The sequence below is a fragment of the Manis pentadactyla genome, chromosome 12 (genome assembly GCF_030020395.1).
Source record: "Manis pentadactyla isolate mManPen7 chromosome 12, mManPen7.hap1, whole genome shotgun sequence".
NCBI classification, from domain to species: Eukaryota; Metazoa; Chordata; class Mammalia; order Pholidota; family Manidae; genus Manis; species Manis pentadactyla.
The window spans coordinates 48026653-48050162 of NC_080030.1; the positions used below are offsets into that span (position 1 = coordinate 48026653).

The following is a 23510-nucleotide window of genomic DNA, read 5'->3' on the forward strand; positions in this document are numbered from 1 at the left end:
ACCTGATTACACCAGAATGTCCACTTAAGTGAATTTTAGAAAAGAATAAAGGAAGAATAAATATATCTGCATACTTAGAAAGTTCTGTTAGGTCATGTTTTCTGGGAAAACTCACTATACTTCCAACCAAACTCTATTAATCAGACAGAAGCATTTGAATCTTCATGAGGTTTTCGAAAGTCTCTGTTACCTTTGAAAACCGAGCATTTATCCATTTGGTAAAGGTTTTCTTCTGCACGTCATTGTGTTCATCTGTGGAAGGGAAAAGGAGAGAGAAGGGAAAATATGAGTTTGTACCTTTAGTAAGGGTGCTAAATAAGATCATCATTATCCTGGAGAGTTTTAAATTGTCTTATTAGTGGAGTTCATGAGGCATAATGATCCACAGCTAAGGAGGAATGTGATGACTGACGAGTTTATCATTTATGGAGTCTGCTGACACCTACAGCAGAGGAGGACTCAGCACCTTCCCAAGGGAGCTGGCGCTCTGTCCCTGAGCCCCAACACACCTAGCCAAACACCAAATCCATGCTTGTGGGGTAGAATCAGGACCTTACTTTCAGATGAGTATATACAATGCTTTCTGTCACAGTTTGTTTTAGTAAAATTTCATCATGATATAAACATACCCATGTTCAGAACAAAAACCTAAGATGTCCATTAAAAAAAAACTGAGAAACTCACGTCTCCTCCTTTTCGTTACAAGTCCTACACACTCCAGAACAAAAACCAATATAAGGTTTATAGGCAATTCCATAGCCTGTTTTCCTGTAGTAAGACTGACATAACAAGGTTTTGATGATCTTGACCTATAAAAATGGTCTATGTATTTTTACAAGTAGAAAAATCAGAATAGGTTTTTAAAAAATGACCAATTTTGCATTTGATTACAAATTCATTTTCCAAGCCACAGCAAATGAAAATCGACCTTAAAAAGTAAATTATCCCGAACTTCTTAAAGAGAGGCAGAATAATCTGGTTAGGTACAAGGAAGCCTTATGATAGAACAAAAAGACCAAAGGGCTTTAGAAGCAAGGAGGCTGAATCTCAAACCACTTACCATGTGACCCTGGGTAAGCCATCATAATGCATCCTCACCTCAGGTTTCTCATCTATAAAATGGGAATAATAACCTCCAGCTTGCAAAGCCATTGTGAAGATTAGTGAATACAAGTGGAAAAATCTGACGAAGAGCTGGCATTGAGGTCTTTGTTGTTCTTTATATAATTATTATATATGTGTGTGTATATATTATTATAATTACTATTATAGCATACATGCAAACAAGACAGATAAATATCCATTTTACCATCTCTTGTTACTTCTAATCATATCCTCGTCAACTGCTCCCCGGTTCTCTATAACAACCAGCAAGAGTCATTGTTGGCTTAAAGCCTACAAAACAATATGTACAATCTCTAAGTGGTTCTGAAAGCCACCTTACATATACATACATGCAGGTGTCCCACCGCTGTCATTGCTGTCCACAGCACCAGGCTGCCTCCACAATCAAACAGCAAAATAATAACAGCAACTGCAGGGTGCTCTCCCCTCCATGCGTCAGTTTCAAAGAGCTTTCAACACAGACCACCACACTCATCTCTAGTCACCCAGTACCTTATCACATTTGTGGTATCTTTGGTCCTTACTCCCTTCTGGAAGGAAAGGTTTGTAATTAAAAGGTCATTCCTGAAACAAATACTATAGCAGCAGCTCCAGAAAAAGAGTACACTTCTACAAATCCATAAAGGTAACTGGAGACTGGCTCCCAGACACAAAGGCAGCAATTGGATGAGAAACAAAATTGCTCTCTAAGAAAATTCTTGATGTTAATTGTGCTGAGAGGTGGCCTTCCCTCCAAAAGGAAAATGTAGTCAGCATAAGCTGGGATTTCAGACTTTCTACCACTGATCAATGCCACATTAAGCCACTTATTAACCAAGAAGACTTGTTTTCACACTCTGAATGTCCCTGCCTCGACCATCAGACCCAAGAAGGAGATTATGCACAGAATTTAAGGTAGTCACACACATCAACATGCACAGAGCGCTATACCAGCCCCACAAATATGAAAATTTACTGTTAAATATCAGTGTTCAGAGCACTTGGAAAATCTATTTGTTCCACTACCTTAGAAAGGGTTTACCTTTGTAAATTTGGCCCTGTTTATTATTCCTTTGCTGTGAACAACACCAAAAAACATATATAGGTCATAAATATAAAATTCTCTTAATTTCATGATATTCATACAACTTAAGAATTTTTGACCATAAAAACAGGAAAATGCTAAGATATAAGTGTTATATCTTATATGTTCTTAACCTCTTTTCTAAGTATTTAACCTTCTTATTTTCAAAAACCTACTAAAATATCTAATACTTTATAAGTTCCTCTCCAGATACAGAGTGGACAAAGAAATATGTTCTTGTCACCTTATTAAATGATAAATACAATTTTTCAACTTTATCACATATAAAATGAAATCAAATCTTAAAAATAGATTATTTTCATACAGAGATGTTTATTTTTTAAATTCTATTAATAGTGTTTGATCTTTGCATCAAATCAAAAGTGTGGATATGAGTGTTAAGTAACCGATAAGAAAATACTGGCTTGTAAAAGATAAACTGTCCAGCATCCAAATGTTTCAGATATACCCAAAATTTGTGAACAGTCTTCTGTACTCATTTTCCTAATATAAAAAGGAATAAAAGGGTTCATATTTCAGTTCAGATTTCCCTTTTTTTAGACACACACATACACACGCCCCTCTCACTTTTTAGCAGACAGGAATTCCATAAAAGAACAGGAATTAGCCTGTAGTTTTTCAATTGCAAGATTAAAAACATAACAAATTTGGAACACTTATGAGTACAGAACTGCCTTCCACATGGTAATAATTAAGGTAACAGCCTTGGCCCAGGTAACTCTTTCAGGGAGGTGAAAATATGCCTGCAAAGTGTCAGCAGGACAACTAAAAATCTAAGTCAGGCTATTCCAATCCATCATTTGCCCTTGCTAGAAATTTAGCAGAACTTTGAAAGTCTCAAAATCATCCAATTCTCCCTTATCAAGCCAATTAGTCATTTTAATTCCCCAAATAAAAATGTGCAAGCCAACAACACAAACTTACATGTACCTAGATTATTTATATATGTATTCAATTACTGAGGATAATTTACACTCCGTATATTCATTCCATTTTCCAAATAAGTGTTTCTTCTAGATTTGGATTTGTAAAAACCTTTTAGTTGCTAAAAGCCTTTCCTGGCTTAGCAAATCTTATCCATTAATGACCTTTCTCCATTAGGGGTACAAACACGGGACTGAATTAGGAGAAGAAAAATGTGTTAAATCCCTTAAGGCTGATTTTCTAAATTCTTCCTCTAAATATTTTGCTCTTCTTAAAATGCTTTTGACATGCTCACACAGATCCAAGGGCCTGTGCCACTGCCTAGGCTGGAATTTTATTTCTGCTGTGGGTAAGAGAAGTGAACACAAGACATCATCACGAGTGCCTGATACATCTTCCCAGGAAACTGGTCTGAAATCCTTTTCACTTCGCCAGCTCAAATGCACATCAAAAACTCTTTCAGTAGAACTTAGCAACAAATCTCAATTTAAATCCTGATCTGGAAATGTGGCAGAGAAATTAAGAGTTGTTTCCCCTATGGAAACACCAAGTCTTTGGAACATGTATACCACCATTTAAACTCTACCATTAGAGAGAAAACACTGTCCTCCACAGCATCTTCCAAAGCAACTGAAGAGTGTCCAATTGCCTGGCAATAACCTGAGTTCCATAAAATGCAGCTATTCAGAAACGAAGTCCCTAGACTGTAAGCCAAAAAAGAAATGTCACTGGATGATTTAAAACGGAGTACCTTTATCAAAGCCTCTCTTTCACAAAATTTAACACACCCCAGAAAGCCAGTTCCTCATTAGCAAAAGAGATTATTTTGAAAGCAGTGACAGCATTTCATGCCACACTCCCACTTCTTTTACTGGGTACTGTACTTGAGTCAAGCCCAAAATAAATCTACTACTAAGGCTTAGTCATGTCGTGCTCCTCTCTTGTTTTCTCATAACCAATTTCTTGGCCTCTCAAGAATGCCAATTCATTTATTCAAAGAGTATGTACTAAAATGCCATATGAAAATGTATACATATTATGTAAGAATCTATAAAAAATATTATAAATACATAGACAAAGAAACAGACACAAGAGACAGACCGCTCTCAAGCAGTGCATTTCAACTTCCTGAGTTTGTTTCGAAATCTGACATCCTCAGATGACCTCTAAAAAAACCTTAATATTTAAAAGGTGCTTTTCAAAATTGTCAGAACTACCTAAGTGTATGAAGAGTTTAGTGAATTAACACCTCAAATGATATTTTGGTAAGTTTATCACACGTACACCTTGAAGTTATTAAAGCTAAAAACTGCATTTGAAACAGACTTCTTGCTTCACTCACTAAAAAGCAAAATACAAGCTGATGGTCTTTTTGGGAGAAGCAGATGGATGAAGTGAGAAGGAACAGGAAAATCCCACTTTTCAAATGAGAAGGCCAAGATACAGGAACCAAAGTTAAACGAATTGCCCCACATCACCCATCACACAAGTAACAGTCACAAACAGAACCAGGTCTCACCAACTCCTAAGCCTGTGTTTAATGCACTTCCGAGCAGAAGGTCAGAGAGAATTTCATGGGGAAAAAGGAGGCATTTAAAATATTATCTTGGGCAGATGAAGTCTGGTTCAAGCAAAGATGGAGAGAAGGGCATTCTAGAAAGAAAGAGTAAGACAGAATGGACAGAAAGATACCCTCTTCATTTCAGGTTCAGACTCAATACCTGACAAAAAAAATAGCACATTTATTTAAAACATAATTCTGTATCTGTAAGAAAATGCAAAGGGCTTTAACATGTAATAATGTCAAAACAGTATCATCAGAACAATTGGAAACTGACCCAAACTTCAGAGAGTTTTCATTCCTGAAGACTGTTTACAACCATAATAAAGAAGATGGATATGGAATTAGCAATATATGCTCAATAATGTTCTTTTTTCTTAAATCTATGTTTTAAGAAAACTTAGATTCATTGATAATTAACCACTTTAAGCATGTACTACTAGGGTTACCCATTCACTCTGCTCGCAAACTCATGGCAATTCTTGAGCCTTGGGATTCCAGAAAATCCACAGCCCCACCTGGACTATACTTGGAATTTCTATCGCTTTCAGCATTGGAGGAAAATGTTTGTTTCAGCTGAGAACCAAACTAACCCATCAGAACTACCCACCTTACTATCACAGAATCACAGCATGTAACAGCAGGAAGGTATAAATGGTGCCGCAGCTGATCAAACTCCCATCCTAAGACAAAACATGTCAGAAGTTTATCCTGTGATGTGCAATTAGCGGGGGCCAGAAATCAAACCAGGGTCTGTGTCTCCTTACAGAGTAGTACTCCTACTCTTAAATGCCTTTTTTAATGTCTTTATTCAGATACAATTCACATATCATACAATTCACCCATTTAAAGTGTACAGTTCAATGGGGTTTGGTATAATATTGTTATTGTTTTAAGTTGTGGTAAAATAGATATAATATAAAAGTTGCCATCTTAACCATATTAAAGTATACAATTCAGTGACATTAATGAAACTACAATGTTACACAACCATCACCACTATTTCCTAAACATTTTCATCCCCCAAACAGAAATTCTGTAACCATTAAGCAGTAATTCTCTCCACCCTGCCCCCATGGACAAGGCCCTGGTAACCTCTAATGTACTTTCTATCTGTATGTATTTGCCTCCTCCAGGTATTTCATATAAGTGGAATCGACAATATCTGTGCTTTTGTATCTGGCCCATTTCACTTAGAATAATATTTTCAAAGTTCATCCATGTTGTAGCAGGTATCAGAATTTTATCCCTTTTTATGACTAAATAACAGATCACCTTATGCATATGAATTTATCCATTCATCTGCTGATGGACACGTGGGCTGTTTCTACCATTTGGCTATTGTGATAATGCTTTAATGAAAACTGGCATACAACTGTCTGTGCCATTTTACACTCCCACCAGCAAGGTACACAGGTTTCAAGTTCTTCACATCCTCACTAATACCTATTTTCCTTTTTTTTTAAATCATCATAGCCATCCTCGTAAGTGTGAAGTGGTATGTCAAGGTTTGGATTTGCATTTCTCTAATGACTAATGATGCTGACTGTGTAAGAGTGACTTTTGAAAATACAAAAACCACCAAGCAAAACCCCCCGAACTCAGAAATATCCTGAAGGCTTTCTGAACTAGCCCAAGTTCCACAGCACAGTGCTCCAAAGTAGCTACAGTTCAGAGATGGCTCTGTGGCAGTTAAGCCACACAATATTGCAAAATGATTCGTCTATTCCCCAAAGAATTATTTGCAGAATTTGACATATCCAGTAATTCCTGACCATCTTCTAATTTTACAGTTTATTTGCCTCTTATCGATCTTCTCCAGAATGAGCTCCTCAAGTTTTTTAAACAAATGCATAAGGAATCCAGGAGGAAATGTTCTCCCACTTTCACTTTCTAGAGCTGCTGAACTTAACTTGAAGAATGTCTGTAAGGTTTCTAAGCATCTGGCATTGTTTGAAACTTTCTTCTTTGGATATACCTTCAGTAAAAACTCCTAATATCTTAGATATCCACTATATTAAATGTGTTGCAAATGTGAAAAGGACAAAGACTCAATTTATGGGGGTGCAAATTGTAAACTGTATATACAAACACTTCACTGTGGACTTTTGTCCTGGGAGTGAAAGAGTTTTATTAAAAGCACTTGAAATGTCATAGAACAAGGAGAGGTTATTCAGGAAGAGCTGAATGAGTCCTAAAGATGATGAGTCACTGTCATGAAAAGGCAATAGAAAACTTTTTTAAGTGATCGACCAAAATTAGACTTAGAAAATCACTGGGACATTTCATTCCTCACTCTAGTCCCATTAAATAAAGATCTATTATGTTCTACAAACTATCGACAGAAATCTCAAGAAAGAATAAGTGTTTCACAAACATATATCTCTAGATAGATGGAAATCTATGCATATGAGTTTTCGTGAGGATGGGGGGAAAAATTTTTTTAATGTAAAAAATTCCAGTCATCTGACTTCAGACTTTGTCATGACAAGTTCTACTTTGCAAAATAGGAGCAAAAACATGCCCTTTCAAGACTGCTAAACATTTACATCATGTTTTTCTATTTTTTAATTACTTCATTGTTTTCCCCATGTTTTAAGGAATCTAAGAGATTCCCTCAGATTCCTCACATATATCCATATGATAAAATTAAAATATTCAAGAAAAAGTAACTCTCAAACAAGAAAAAAATCTTGAAGAAAAATATCTGAAGAGAAAGAAAAAATACTTTAAGTATCCAAATTTTTCCCTGCACCCCCTGTAGGAATGCTATTATTTTCTATAGAACTGATGTAGAAAACCTTTAACTGTATATGATGTGTCTTCTATAATCATGACTCTGACTCACAGTCAGATAAAAACATATATATATATATATATATATATATATACACATAAAAGCATCAAGCAATGAATTATCAGTGAATGAACACTGTACATGCCAATGATGACATTCTAAAGCCAACAAATCCAGTGAATTAAAAGGTGTTGCAATACGGTTTGACTTCCCTCCTTAGAACTTCAATTTAGTTCTCTGTGTGTCAGGAGCCATATAAACACGTTGAGACAGACAAAGACACAGACAACGACCCATTCAAGCTCTGAGTTGTCTTTCCATTCAGCTAAGCAGGAGAGTCCCCAGGTGGTGCCAAAGAGCAGGGTGACCTCCAGGAACTCCAGAATCAAAGAAAAACTATCTCTAGCTCGTCAAGATTAGACACTGGCACAAGCCTAGACAACCTCAGAGGCCAGAATGAGCACACCCAAAAACCCAGCTGCCAGCCTTCTTGACTCCACTCCCTCATTTGGACAATCACTGGGGCTGGGACTTCTCTCAAGTTTCTCTCTTTCGTTTTTATTACCCACCGCCTTCTTCTGCCACCTCACTTTCTTTAACATCCAATCCCCTCCTCCATCCTATCTCCCTGAATATTCTTCTCCAGCACCCCTTCCTGGTCCTTCCTTGGCTTAGGTCCCCAATTTGGAATCCTCAGCTATAGAGGCTGCCTGACTGCTTGGGTCCTGGTTGACCTGAGGCAACCATTTGATTCTGCCTCTTTTGCCATTTCTCTTCTGGAGTATCTTTTGCATCATTTATTTCCCTTCTTAAAACTTCCCAGATGATGGCTACAATATACTTTAAAAGACTTCAACATAGAAAGTGTGATGTTATATTTGTGCTAGTTTAAGTCAGAGGCTTGAATCATTGTTCGTTCATGAACCCCTAAAAGAATTCCATGCACATTTTTTAATTGATAACTATTATTTATGGTATATTTATTAGCTAAAAAGATGTCATTTCTGGCATATCATTAAGGACCTGCAAATTTAGCTCATTCAATTAATCGAAAATGTCTCCTCTATTACCTAATTGGCAAAACTAGTCCTCATTGTTGTCAAGCTTTTAAGCTAGATCGACTTACTTCCTGACAAGAGAAGTCTGACTTTGGTTTTCTATTTAAAAAACATGTTCATACATGACTCCAGGGCCACAGCTCACATCAGAATCTTCACTGTAGGATGGATGGCTGGACGGATGCATGGATGCATGGCAGCCTCAAAGCCTTGCCATGGATGCAGTATGACACTAACCACTTTAATAATTCCAAAGGCCTGTTCATTACTTTGCATTCTCCTATTGCCCCCCTTGTGTGGTGCCTCACAATACTGTAGCACACTAAGATTTAGGGAGCATGAGAGGTGAGTCTTCCTTCTGTAAAGTGGAGGAGGAGAATCAAGAAAGGAAGGATAGGAAGGAGAAGGCAACTTGTTTAACCACCGGGAAAGCTCATCACAGGGGAATACGCATAGCCAGCATGGAAAATGCTCTAGGGGCTCCCACTGCCCAGCCCAGAATAACATGCCAGGGAAGAGAAGCTGTAATTCAGTTAGGAAGGCTAAATGCCAGAGGTGGCCACTACGGAAGTACTGGTTATCTTTGTTGCCATTAACACCAGACTTTGCTGATTAATTTAATAAATGTGAGAAATGTGCTTTACTGTAGCTTCATAATTGGCATAATCAGAAGATTAGAATCACTCTCCCACTGGGGAATTTAGTGTTATCCAATGAATGTGGGTTGGCCAAAATGTTTTATAGACATATCCCATTGATTAAATCGTAGACCACTGATGAAACAGAATAAAAAGCTGGTGAGTCTAGGAGGCAAGATCCGTTAAGGCTCTGTGTTCAGTTGCTGGCTGGGAGGACTCTAGGTACCTGATGTTAACCCTAAGTCTAATTAAACTGTCTCTCTAAAACAGCATTGTCTCATAGGGAAATAATGCAAGCCATATACATGATTTTAAATTTTCTACTAGCCATATTTTTTTAAAGTGGCAAGATTAATTTTAGTAAAAGGTTGTCATTCAACATATATTGAATATTTTTAAATTACCAACATTTTACATTCTCTCTTTCTTACTGAATTTTTGAAATCTGGTGTATATTGCCCATTTGCAACACATCTCAGTGTTGACTAATAATCAGAGTTGAGGTGCTCAGCAGCCATCACACTGCATTGCCCAGTCCTGCCAATATTGCTGCATTTACCTCAACTAAAGCCTTCACGTCCTTCAAAAGGACAGGAAAATGTAGCTTCCCAAGGTTACAAAGTAGGCCATTTGAAGTGTTTTTGAGCCTGCTTGCTAATAATGACTATTTCATGAAGGCCAATGTACATGGCAGGTTTATTCTGAAGCCTGCCTTCATTATGACCTTCAGAGTGGGACAGTGGACATCTCTCATGCCCTACTTTTAAGCATTGGGAGCCAACACTACTGAGAAAAAATAAAGCAAAAATTAATGGTTGTGCATGACCAAATTGGCTTAGGTCATTTTGTAAGATTTCTTGTCCAATAAATATAGGTAATAAGAATAGAAATATCTCCAACTCTTAGTTACATTTACCACTTATAATCTTATATTTCCTACTTTTTTAAATGAAATTTATTTGTTCATCTATTTTGTGGAAAACTCTGTGTAAAGAAACAGAGAGTGACATTTACTAAAAACCATATCATACTTTACTGAGCTGGTCCCTGCTATGCTGGTCCCAAGAAAGATCCAGCTGCTGTTTTCAAGAAGCTATTGTGGAGGGCTGACGGGATGTAAGACAAGTACATCCAAACTGGGCGGACAATTACAACAATATATTAGGTACCGATACATTCATAAATTCAGAGAAAAAGTATTTCTTCTTAATGGGTGACCAGGGAGTCGGAGAAGGATTCAAGGAATAAGTGGCATCTTAATTAGGCCTTGAATTGATGTTTCAGATACGTAAGAACAGTTGTAAAGGGCATTGGTGGAAGAGAGAACAGCTCTTAGGTGCAAAGTCCTAAAAGCCTGAAAGAATAGACAAGGGTTTAAACAAGCAAGCAATGTGAGTCTTTGACCTTTTCTGAGCAAAGAGGCAACATGATCAGAAGTGTGCTCCGGTGAGCTTAATATGAAACATGGATTCACAAGGAAGAACAGAAGCCAGTTTGAGGCCTATAGTCTCCCACAATAGATAACTGAAGGCCAGAAGTAGTAGAATAGCAATGAGATTAGAAAGAAAGATGTGAATGCAAGAGGTATTGAATTGTGTAGGTAAAATTGCCAGGACTTGACTACTGAATTATGGTAAAGACAATGAAGAGGTAGAGAAGTCAAGAAAATTCCCAGGATTTCAGGTAACATGAAGGAAAGTGCCTCTACATTAAAAAAAAAAAAAGCACAGGAAGAGAAATTGCTTAGGGAAGAAAGGAAGTTCTTTTGCAGCTGATAAATTAGAGATTAGCAGCACAGTCAGATGAAGATACCACTCAAGCCTGAGAAACGCAAGACTAGAGTAGGCAGGAAAGGGTCTTCACATGGATGAAACTATCCCAAAACCTCAGGTTTTCAGAAGAAAGGCATATTCAACAGACTTAAAGCCAGCTACCGGAGTTGCTGGGCAAAATGAGGGCTGAAAATAGATAGGTGAATTTGAGCACAAGAACCAGCTATTATCCACTGTTGTAAGAAAACGGAAGCTGGCTTCAGGCTGGCAGACATGTAAATTATTACAAGTTTCCAGGAGCAATATAACAATACCTATACCAAAGTATTTTAGAATTATATAACTACTGACCCAGATATTCTGGGAATTTATCCGAAGGAAATAATTAGGCACACAAATATTTAGATATATTTAAAAGGATGTTCTTCAAAATACTCTTCATAATTGCAAAAATCCATCCATGGGGATTGCTTAAAAGTATATTTTCATGCATAAATGCAGACCATTAAAAATGATACTAAGGAAGAATACATAAAGACAGGGAAGGATTTTCACAATATATTTAGGAACTGAAGAGCAAGTGATTAAAGAGTACACACAGTGTTTCATTTATACATTGTCCACATTATACAATGCACTTATGACTAGAAAGACAAGAGCCAAATATCAGTAGTTTATTTCTAAGATCCTCAGAGATTCTTATATTCTATATGTATTAGCTATGTTTTCTAATTTCTAGAATAAATACATAATATTTTTATACCACTTTCTTTCTTTGAAACACCCATTCAGCAGAAGATGTATTTTTCCTCCACTTTCATGAAAACAAGTGGGAAGGGAAGAGAACTTGGCAGCTATAAAAATAAACTGGGCTGAGAGAAGGTTTGTCTGTCTGTCCGTCTGTCTGCCCATCTGTCTGCTTTGGTGGGGGATGGTGAGAATAAGGAATTCCATGCGGACAGGAAGGACCCAGGACAGAGGAAGAGACTTTAGATGCCAACACCTAACATGTAAGATGGGCTCCCTTATAAAGCCAAACCCCAGAAGATGGTATCAAAAGCCAACCTCTGAAACTAGATGCAGTTAAGGTCACATATTTCTAAACACGAAACTATCAGGTTAAATTGCTTTTACTTGTATCTGTCTTTCCAGTGAGTTTTTCACTTCAGTCTGGAGACGATTAGCCAGATGTAAAACAAACAAACTAACAAACAAAACTGCTTATGCAGGTCCGTCCCTTCCCATCTTCTAGTCTATTCACTTTGGAAACAATGTGAGACAGGATGTTACATCATTTAAAATACACCTATTGCAACAAATTCAAGTATTTCAAGGTAAAATGCTCAGGGTACTGATCAGTTATTAAGATGGAAAGACAAAAATAGAAGATTAATGCAAACCCAAATGTTGCTGACTGGTCACACCCAGCCACCCAGACTTTCTCAAGGACCTAACACTTAACTCACTTTCAGGAAAGAACATACACCTAGGGGGAAAAGGAGGAGGAGCTGTCCTTTATTCATATACATCAATGAAATACAACACACTTCAAGTACAACTTTTTTAATTAAAAAAAAAGTATTTCAGCAGTAATTTTTTGAAATTTTTTCTCTATTTCAGAGTGTTTTCATGCTATGGCAACTAAAAACCAAGATGTAAGAGAATTTTTAAAAGAGGACGAGTACCAATCATAATACTCCTCAATCCCCTTTTCCCTCCCTCCCCACCCACCCCCTTCCACCCCTCCCCTTTGGTAACTGGGTATGGGGGGAACTTGATAATATGGGTGGATGTAGTAACCACAATGTTTTTCATGTGAAACCTTCACAAGGGTGTATATCAGATACGCTAATAAAAATAAAAGTCAAAAAATTAAAAAAAGAGGACAAGTCATTTTAAAGGTTAAATTTTCAAAATTGCCAGTCCATTAAAATGCAACCTTTTGTTCAAGATAAATATTTATAATAAGCAGGAAGAACATGCCAGAAAGGAACACTATGTTTCCCCTGAAAAACTCAGAGTGAAGAGTTCTTCCCACGGACCTCACAGTTGAGAAATCAGCCTGTGAAGCACTTCACTCTCTGCTTAGAAGTTATAAATTGCAAGTGAATGAGCAAAAAAAATTGAAATACATAGTCTCATATATTGAAAAGTACATACTCCCTCATTTTCAATTTATATAACTATGTAAAACGTTCTCATGAGCTATTAACATTTGTTTTTATTCAGACAGGGTTGGACAAAGGACATAAAAAGATAAAATCCATAGGGCAAACAAAAATGCAGAACACCTCATATTCAAGCCACTGCCCTGACATATTAATGTTATCCTCTGTAATCACTTATTCTCTGAGTTACTGTGGAAAATTAGGATCCTGACTCAAATCAGCACTACCTTTATTTAATAGAGTACGTGGATCTGACATTTATTTGCCTGTTTTGAAAATTTGTAAATTCAGCCTATACCACCTCTGGGTATTGCAAACTTGGTAATTATCTTCTGTGTAAAAGAGCTCTCTTCCTTTTCTTTGTCCAAAATGTACCATCAAATGTATCATCAAAAGGCCTGGATTAATCTAACTTGGTTGAAGATTGCTTTAATTAATTTAGTTGAAGATTGAAGGAACAAGTTCATGTTTGCTCTTCTGAAGTAAGTTATTTTATAAGCCAGTGATTTTATCTTCTCTCCACCTTTCATCATTTTAGACTGAAGAGTCCTAATCATGTTAGTCAGCTTTATAAAAACGCCAAATGCATTTGTTCCAGGACTTTGATTTCCTGCATAGATTTTTCTCACTGTTAAATCATTTCTTAAGTAGGAGACAAGAATCTCGGAGAGCAATCCTTGTGCACAGTCAACCTAGCTTTGCAAAGGTAGGAGAATGTTCTCTTTTCTTTCGTGTTTCCTTCCTAATGACACCCTAAAAACTAGGGTCCTTTTTATATTGCAGCAAGTCAAGGGCCACTGTCTTCTGAGAACATTACAACTACCCTCTCCCTTCCATGGTCCTAGACTATATAAAATACAATCATGATGAAGATTTGTCTTGAAGTGAGTAAGACAGTGAATCAAACAAAAAGATTTGAACAGATAATCTTTCTTCAAAGCTTTAGCACTTCCCTCAGGACAAGGGTAAGCTAGCAACCCTGAGTCTGAGTTAAAAGCACATGCAATTTCAGAGAAGACAAGTAGTGACTCTGTGACATCTTACCACACTGATGGGCAGTGACTGCAATGGGGTATTGGGGGGGACCTCGATAATATGGGTGAATGTAGCAACCACATTGTTTTTCTTGTGAAACCTTCATAAAAGCGTATATCAGTAATACCTTAATAATAAAAAATATAAGCACATGCAATTTTATTCCCAAAAGAATTGAGAGCAGGATCTCAAAGAAACATCTGCTCATCCATCCTCATAAGAGCATTATTCACAAAAGCTAAAAGGTGGAAGTAAGCCAGTGGGTAATGACGAATGAATGGATAAACAAAATGTGATCTATGCAAATAACGGAATACTATTTAATCTTTCAAAAGGAAGAAAATTCTGACACATGCTACAACATGGATGAACCTTGAGTACATTTTGTTAAGTGAAATAAGCCAGTCAAAAAAAGAGAAATACTGTTTGATTCCATTCATATGAGGTACCCACAGTAGTTAAATTTACAGCAACAGAAAGCAGAATAGTGGTTGCCAATGGCTGGGAGAAAGGGGAGTTGGGAGTTATCATTTAACAGATACTAAGTTTCTGTTTTGCAAGATGAAGTAAGTTATGGAGATGGATGACAGTGATGTCTGCACAATAATGTAGACGTGCTAATGACACTGAACTGTTCATTTAACTAAAAATAGTTAAGATGATAATTTTATGATATGTGTATTTCATCACAAAAATAAAGTTGGGAAGAAAAAGCATACACAATAAATGCTTTTCATTGTGTTTATTTCAAGTTGATTTTCAAAGAAGAGATATTTAGTATGTCCTCCTTGAACCCTCTCATATCACTTGCTCTAGGAGAATCCATTTGCCATGTTATAAAGACTCTCAAGCAGCCCTGTGCAGAGGTCCACATGGTAAGGAACAACAGCCTCCTATGGTAAAATCTGAGGGCAACAAGAACAAAGGCCTTCTGCCAAAAGCCATGTGCATACTTGATCTTTGAATCAGATACCCCAGCCTCAGTCAGGACCTGGGCAACCATGACAAACACCTTGACTGCAACCTCACGAGAAACCCTGGGCCAGTATCCCCAAGCAAAGTCACTCCCAAATTCCAGACCCGGGAAACTGCATGAAGAAACAAACGCTTGTTGTTTTAAGCTGCTGAATGTTGGGATAATTTGTTATACAGCAAGATATTACTAATATAATTTGCTGCTAAGTTCCAGAGTAAATTGTTATGTAACAGGAAATAAATAACACAGCACGTATCCAATCACTTCCCTGACATCTCCACTAAGATACCTCACAGACTCATCTCAAAGTTAACACATCCCAAACTGAACGGATGGTCTTTTTTCAAATCAATTCTGCCTCCAGTCTTTAACTCTGCACCCAGCACCTTCATTCATTCACTGTTCACACGAGGACCCTGAAACCAACCCTTGACAGACAACCACAGTCTGTCTAATACCGCAATCTATCACCAAATTGTATTAGTTCTAATTCATCCACAACTCCATCTCCCAGTCATCCCCCAGTCTGAGCTACTGTCATCTCTTGTTTGGAATCCACCAACCTAAAGGCTTCTAGTTTCTGTTCTTGTTCCTATCTAACCCACTTTCTAAATGGTAGCCAGCTTGACAAAGAACTTTGAAACAATTAAATTAACATGGTTAACAAAGCTCTGAATCACCTGGCCCCATTACCTTGTAACGCTCTTCTCTCCTTAGCTCTGGCCACATTTGCCTTCATGTTACTCAGATGCACCAGCTCTTTCCCTCCTCAGGATATTTGCACTTGCTGCTATGTCTGTCAACAGTACTCTTCACTCTGTTCTCAGCCTGCTTAATTCCTATGGCTATTTCACAGCTAATTTAAGCATCTTTTCTTCAGAGCAGACTTCTAATGTTCCCCAGTATCTCAAAGCATACTGTTTTCTTTTCTTTTGCACCCTAATACTTATCTCAATTTGATTACATACTGATTTGCATACATCTATAAGGGCAAGAAATGTCTACTTTGCCCACCATAGTATATGCAGCAAGCAGTACAGGTTGTCGATAAAAAAATTATTAAATGAATTTATTTAATGTATTCATTAAATCTAAACAAACTGTGTACTGACTGTAATTCAATCTAGACCTCTAACTTGTCCACTTTAATAAAAAGAACACAATTTCTATTATATCTTTGGCCTTTTCATCCTTCTGCAAAATTTTAAAACTGTGATCACCAAGATGACCCACAAATTTTCTTCCTCATTTCCTCTTTTTCACATGTTTAAATACCCTTTATTACTGGCAAAGAAGGAACATTGACTTCTAGAAACATTAAAAAGAAGGAAAGCTGGCATAAAAATAGTCCCTAAGGCAGACAAGAAAAGCAATTCTAAAGCTCATTAGAAAACAAAATTGACCCCTGATTCATCTAAATAGGAACATTTTATCCTAGTGTTTAGAGTTGTCATGCATAATCATTCCCCTTTCCAAAAAGGGGTTGATTTATAAAGGCAGGAGGATCATGACTCTGCACAAGATTATTTTTTGATGGAGAAATCCGAGGCCCACAGATGGGAGAACCAAGAAATACTAATAAGGGCAAACTGAAGCACTGTGTAGAGGAGCAATGCCGAGTTGCTCACTTCCAGTAAATACTACAGGGACTTGCAACCAGAGATGGCCTGGGTCTAGGAGCCAACTGTGCGGGTTATGAGGCAAAGCCACACACAGGGAGCAGCCCCACAGTAGTGCTGGCAGTAACTAACCAGAAAAGAAACTGCACAGCACTCACAATGGCAAGAAATACAAACCACACATCAGCCTTTCATACACAAACAGCATCAAGACTAAATTCGAAGATCATACAGGTTTATGAATAAACAATTGTGCCAAACTTTGATAAGCAGCACATATTTTAACTCAATAGATTTATGTGAATACATAGGATAGAATATGGTATACTCAATTATACCTATAAGCACATGTATAATATATTAAATAATTGCACACAGAAAAATGTTAGTTTTATTCATCATGGTCATTCAACTCAGTGTGACAAAGTTTTTCTTATCTTTGGCTCACAATACAACTGTCATTACTATTAACAATGACTTATGTACTTTATAAGTCATGTAATAAAACTAGACCATTTTTACTGTGGTAAATTTCACAGTTCAGTAAAAGTGAAACTTTAATAAAAGAATTTAACTGTAGATACCTATGGCCATTGTATACATAATTCTTAAATGTATATACATTACCAAAACTCACTAATTAAACTCCTTTTCTCAACAATAAGAAGAAAATAAAAGATACAAATGTTTAGAATATAATTATTTTAGAAAAAATTCAAATCAGAATGACATGAGGTATCAAAGCAGCCATAAAATTTATTCACATATGAATAAGATTTCAGTATTAATACTCAGTTAAATACACAATTTATAAAAAGACTGCTACCCTTGTGTGGAAAAAAAGGCATGCCTTAAAACTGCCATGCAGAAGGTGGCAATTGTCAGGGACCAGCCTATGTGCTAGAACAGAAGAGAGGTGCCCCCGGCAACACCCACACAAAAGCTAGGAAATGAGGATACCAATCTTTAGGGCCATCCAGGGGACACACTCCAACCAGCAAGCAAGACTGAAGCATCCCAGCAGCAGGGTGAACAAGTGGGTCCCTCGCTAGGAAAGAGAAAGTGTAACAGCTTTATCAAAGGTTGAAGTGAAGCAGCAAATCAGTAGCTAGGCAAAGCAAATGGGGTAGAGATACCTAACAGTCAAAGCCAAGTCAACAAGGTTACACATCCAAGCAGAGCATGGGGGGAAAACGAAAGTCACCAAGATACCCGCCTATGAGGAAACTGAAATGATCTTGTGCTGATATTGATAATAATGAAATTAGAATACCCTTTAAAAAGCTTAAGGGAGTGAATGCAGAAATGAGAGTTACAGCTCAGATCAGTTTTTGATCCTTCCATAGGCAGATCATGAGCATTTCCCTGAACATAATCAAATATTCTAACATGTTATTAACTGTAATTTTTTAAAGTCTATCCACGTACATAAATACCATTTAGTCCTTATAGCCATGAAATGCCCCCAAGTCTCATCTAATAACAGTTTTAAAGGGATCAGTGTTTAGGATATGGCCAACATATTTAGCAAACACAGACTAAAGAAACGTGTCGCTTTTTACCATGTATTTCATATAAAATTTTTCAAAAAACATCTAAATGTGGTCAATACATTGTACAACTCTATGTCTCCTACTATGTAGCTACTGCCCAAAAGAAGAAAAAACTCCTTGTTTAACTGTGGGGTAAAACATTGAAAGGAAATTTCATCAAGATTGAGGAATTCCTCTAGGTTTTCCTACTCTTGGCTTCTTTGCTTTCTCTCCATCACAGGAGTTGAGTTTCTCCAGTCAAATAAATCAAATGAAAGACAGTAAAGAGAAAAAAATCTATAAATGCCATATGACCTGCCAGAAAGTACTTTATTTTATACTAAGAAGATGCAGTGCAAGCAAATGGGGAAAATACATACACTCACAATAACTCAAAGGCTTTCCATCACTAATCTGTTTAAAGGCAGACCTTTAAAAAGAATTGCAAGCACTAAGTTGCTAGTATTTGTGTAATTTGAAGAAAAGAACTAGAAATTATATAAGCAGATTACAAGCAATTATCTTTTTATAATGATGATGATAGTAAGAGCAGAAGCTAATATATGCAGAGTTCTGTCATGTCAAGACATGATGTGACTCCCCATGCATTATCTTACTTTTTGTCGATTGAGATATAATTCATGTGCTGTAACATTAATCCATTTAAAGTGTACAGTTCAGCGCTTTTTAGTATAACTGCAAAGTTGTGCAATGATCACCACTAATTCCAAAATATTCTCATTACCACAAAAACCCAGTACGCATTAGCACTCACATCCCAACCGTTCCCCTTTCTCCAGTCCTTATCTACTTCCTATGGGTTTTCCTATTCTAGACATTTCACATAAATAGATTGTGTGCTATGTGGCCTTTTGTGCCAGGCTTCTTTCACTCAACATTATGCCTTCAAGGCTCAAGTAGGCTGTAGCTTGTATCAATACTGCATTTCTTCTTATCACTGAATAATTCATTGTATAGAAAGACCACATTTTGTTGATCCATTCATCAGCTGACAGGCATTTTTTTGTCTGTTTCTACTTTTTGCCTGTTATGAATAATCCTGCCATTTCTGTGTGGATGTATGTTTCCAAATCTCTTGGGGATATAATTTAAAGGGGAATTGCAGGGTTAGACAGTAACTCAATGCCTCAGTTTTTGGGAAACTGCCCAACTATTTTCCAAAGCCACTGGGCCCATTTTACATTTCCACCAGCAATGTATAAGGGTTCTAACTTCTCCACATCCTCATCAACATTTGTTCTTTTCTGTATTTTTTACTTATGCCCATCCTAGTGGGTGTGAAGTATGATCTCACTATGGTTTTGATTTGATATACCCTATGAAAAAGTTTAATTTATAAATCAGGTGCAGTGAAAGACTAACAACAATAACTAATAATAAAATGGTATAACTATAATAACATATTGTAATAAAGGCTATTTGAATTGTGGGCTCTCACTCAAAATATCATATTGCACCGTACTGACTGCACTCACCCTCCTAGTATTGATGCGGGATGATAAAATGCCTATGTGAAGAGATGAAGTGAGGTGAATGACGCAGGCATTGTGACATAACGTTAGGCTACTACTGACCTTCTGACAGTAAGTCCGGAGGATCATCTGCTTCCAGACCACCTTTGATCACTAGTAACTGGAACCATGGAAAACAAAACCAAGGATAAGGGGAGACTGCTGTATAGATTTGCAGATATTTTTTCCCATATTCTGGGTTGTCTTTTCACTTGCACTATCTTTATTTTAATCCTCCCAAGAACCAGGAGATGGCACCTATTTTAAAGATGAGGGAACAGTTAATAAACTTGTCTGAGGTTTCATAGCTAATAAGAGGTGAAGCAAAGATTACAACCCAGGCAAGCTGCCTCCACGTATCAGTAACACACACTGTCAGAAATACTGAGCCGGTTCAGTGCCACTGCAATAGGGACTAAATAAGTAAGTGAGATTAAAAATAATTAATTTAAAAAGAAGCAGTGTTACTGGTGCTTTGCATAGAAATACCAGAGGGCCCTCCTCTTGTTTATACCAGTCTTCTTGAGAAGAAAGTATAGCTTAAAATAAAACACATTCAGCCTTAAAAGGCAAAACTTGGTCTCTCAACAGTGTCTATTCTTTTCAATCATAGGAAACTTTCTTTCTTACTGAGTTATTTAGTGAAAACAAAGGAATTTAGAATACATGTGGTATTTTTGCTGAGATTCAAACATTGTAAATCATCACAGTGGTTGTTCTGTTAGGAGGAGGCCTATTTCTTGGCCAAGAATGCCCTCTGTTCAAAATATATGCCTCCCCCAGCCGTACACAACCACTCTCTGAGAAGGTGAACAAAGCAGAACTTAAGCAACTAAGATGTCATTCCAGCAATTGCTCCTTATTCTCCTCTTATTTATGCCACCAACCACATTAAATATAGAAGTCAATCCACAAATAATTCTCATATGTGTGTAGAATTGCTGGTTATAAAGAACATGCTGGGTCTACCAATATTACCATGGAAAGGGATTTGCTACATACAGCCAAAGCCAAAAAAAAAAAATTGTAAAACAATATATGATGTGATCTTGTATTTATTAAAAATAAAAACCATACATATTATAATACATATACAAACATATGCACACAAACCCCACCCTACCCTGAAAATTTATAAAAATCATCTAATGTTGGAAATATTCCCCCCTGAGAGTAGGGCATAATTTTTATGTGATGAAACGTTTGACTTTTTAAACATAGATACATACATCTTAATTTTTTTAAAAAATAGAGCCAAAGGCAGCATTCTCTCAGATAATCCTACCAACTTTAAAAGCCATCGAAATGAATGAACAAACAAGAATAAAATAAACAATGAACAAAAGTTCATATTTGTTCCACAGTTGGATGTTTCAGTGACTTTATAAACTCTTAAAGTTGTGAGAAAAAGTATGTCCTTGCATATGTGATTCTGAGTAGGAACAGAAATTTCAGTTTCTATCAATTCTGTAAAAGTGACTCTCTGACCCCCAAAAATGTTCAATAACATTATCTTTAAAAAAATCATAATGTCTCATTTGATGAAATGTCAAGACAGAAATGAAAGAATTAAGCAACAAAATCGCTTTATCCAAATGCAGTAGAGAGACACCTTTTAAATCAAGAAAGAATAGTCATTAAATCTCTCTCAGTTCCTCCTCTGCAATTCTTAGGATAACACTAAGCTAATCTTATTTTGAAGCTTTTGATTTATAGTTCTAAATGTTAATGATAGGTTTCTCTTTCCTTTAGACTCAATACACACACCTTTTCTAAAGCAGAGAGAAGAATCTATCCTAAAGTAACTTTAATCATGTATACAAACAACTTACTTGGTTCATTCCTTTTTAAACCATTTATTGAACATCTACTATCAGCTCATTATTCTTTAGTTAATGTCATTCCTATTTGTTATTTCCCAGAGTTTTCCTTATTTTCTCATTTCCTCTATATGCTGCAGAATAAAGAAACTGAAGGAATGAAGGTCCAGCATTAGGCCACCTTAAATGTCCATATGATAATTCCCAACTGCCTATACAGTGGCTCTTTATGGGACAAAAAGGAAGAATAGCAACAAATTTATAGGACCTCAATCCTTACATTAGTAAGGATTACCAGGAATAAAAGAAATACATATTTCCCCTTACATAGGGGTTTATCATTTCTATACCCTTTCTCTTGGCCCTCATCCAACAAATAGCTGTCTCCTCATTAGATAAATTTCTCCTTGAAAATAAAAGCTAATCAAATCTGTCATAGGAAAACAAAAGCTTTAGGCAGTATTTAAACTAGTAAGTTATGAAATTGTCTATGATCAAACACTACTTTAATTCTAACAGTATTTCTGAGTATTTCAGAAATACCTATTTTCTAAAAATTATTCTAGATATTCTTATTCTAAAAATTCTAAGTATTATTCAGTGAGAATAGCATTGTTTATATAATGATGAGTGGGGAGGAGGTCAGAAAAAATCATATCTATAAAATTAAAATCATACGTATAAAATTCACAAGGAAGAAGTAGCAGATCAAAGTAATTGATTATTGTCTTGCAAGTATTTTTGTAGTAAGTCCTTGACTATGTACAACCCCTTCTTAAAAACAGGTAGAGATTTCCTGAAAGAGACATCTCCCACAGGCCATCTCTCTAGTTCCACATATCCACATAAATTAACATGAATTGTAATACTGTAACACATCAGCTTTTATATTTGTTAGGCTGCAGGAAGGAAAAACAAGGACATGCAAACAGAACAGAGAGATCCATAAAAGGAGAACAGACCAGACCCCAAGGTCCGTGCCTTATGTGGAAAGGGGACAGTTCTTCCTGAATTCCATCCTGATGTGCCAACTGAGACCTGGATGTCAGCCTCCTCCCTCTTGGAAGGAAAAAAAGTTTCTAGTTGTCTATTATGTCACCTTTAGCCAATCACACCTCTCCACGCCCCCTAGGATAGCCTGCCCACTCCTCCCCCTCCTAACCCCTTATAAGCCCCCACCTCCCTGACCGGGTGTGATTTCCCTGGCCTGTAATACCCAGACGGTGGAACATCACCTGGGAGTTGCACTCAAATAAACTACCTGGCCCTTTGTTGCCTCTCGTCACTTGCTTATTTCGGCTAGAATTTATCATACAATATTTATGTATTAATTACACTGTCCAGGTTCTTATGCCAGAAGTAAAATGCAACGAACAGAAAATCTCTAACATCTGCTATAATAATACTTGATCTAACCAAAATTAAATTCCTTCCAAAGGCCCAACCAGCATTGAATCCATAGATAAACAAACAAAAAAAAAACTTCATTAATGAAACTCTAACCTTCTTGATTTTTCATAAGAATCATCTATATTCTACTAGTTTGGCTACACCTTTGTTTTTTCCCAAATGCATTTCAACACCATGTTGGATGTTTCCCCTTAATAATGTGCCAAATGACACAGAGAGGAAACCATTAAATCACAGTCATCAAAATATATGGCTTCAGAATGAGGTATACAAAGTAGAGAATCATAAGTGGTTTATACATTTTTGTAAAACAAAGTTAAGCCTACTCTTAATGACCAATTCCAGAATTTCAATCCTATGCTGTGTCTCAAGTTGAAAGCCCTTGGTCATTCCTTCCTTTTATCCCACCATCAGAAAAACATAAACATTACAACACACATGGACACAAAGGAGAAAAAC

General features: G+C 36.7%; 1 protein-coding gene across 12 annotated transcripts in view; it reads right to left on the bottom strand.

The window, feature by feature from the left end:
- UTRN (utrophin) overlaps positions 1 to 23510 on the bottom strand; it is a 483718-nt gene that overhangs the window by 390940 nt on the left and 69268 nt on the right. For all 12 annotated transcript variants that reach the window (XM_036906868.2, XM_036906866.2, XM_057489131.1 and 9 more), the window contains one exon: positions 191 to 252. In XM_036906868.2, the coding sequence (XP_036762763.2) occupies positions 191 to 252 (62 nt within the window). The remainder of the gene's footprint in view (positions 1 to 190; positions 253 to 23510) is intronic.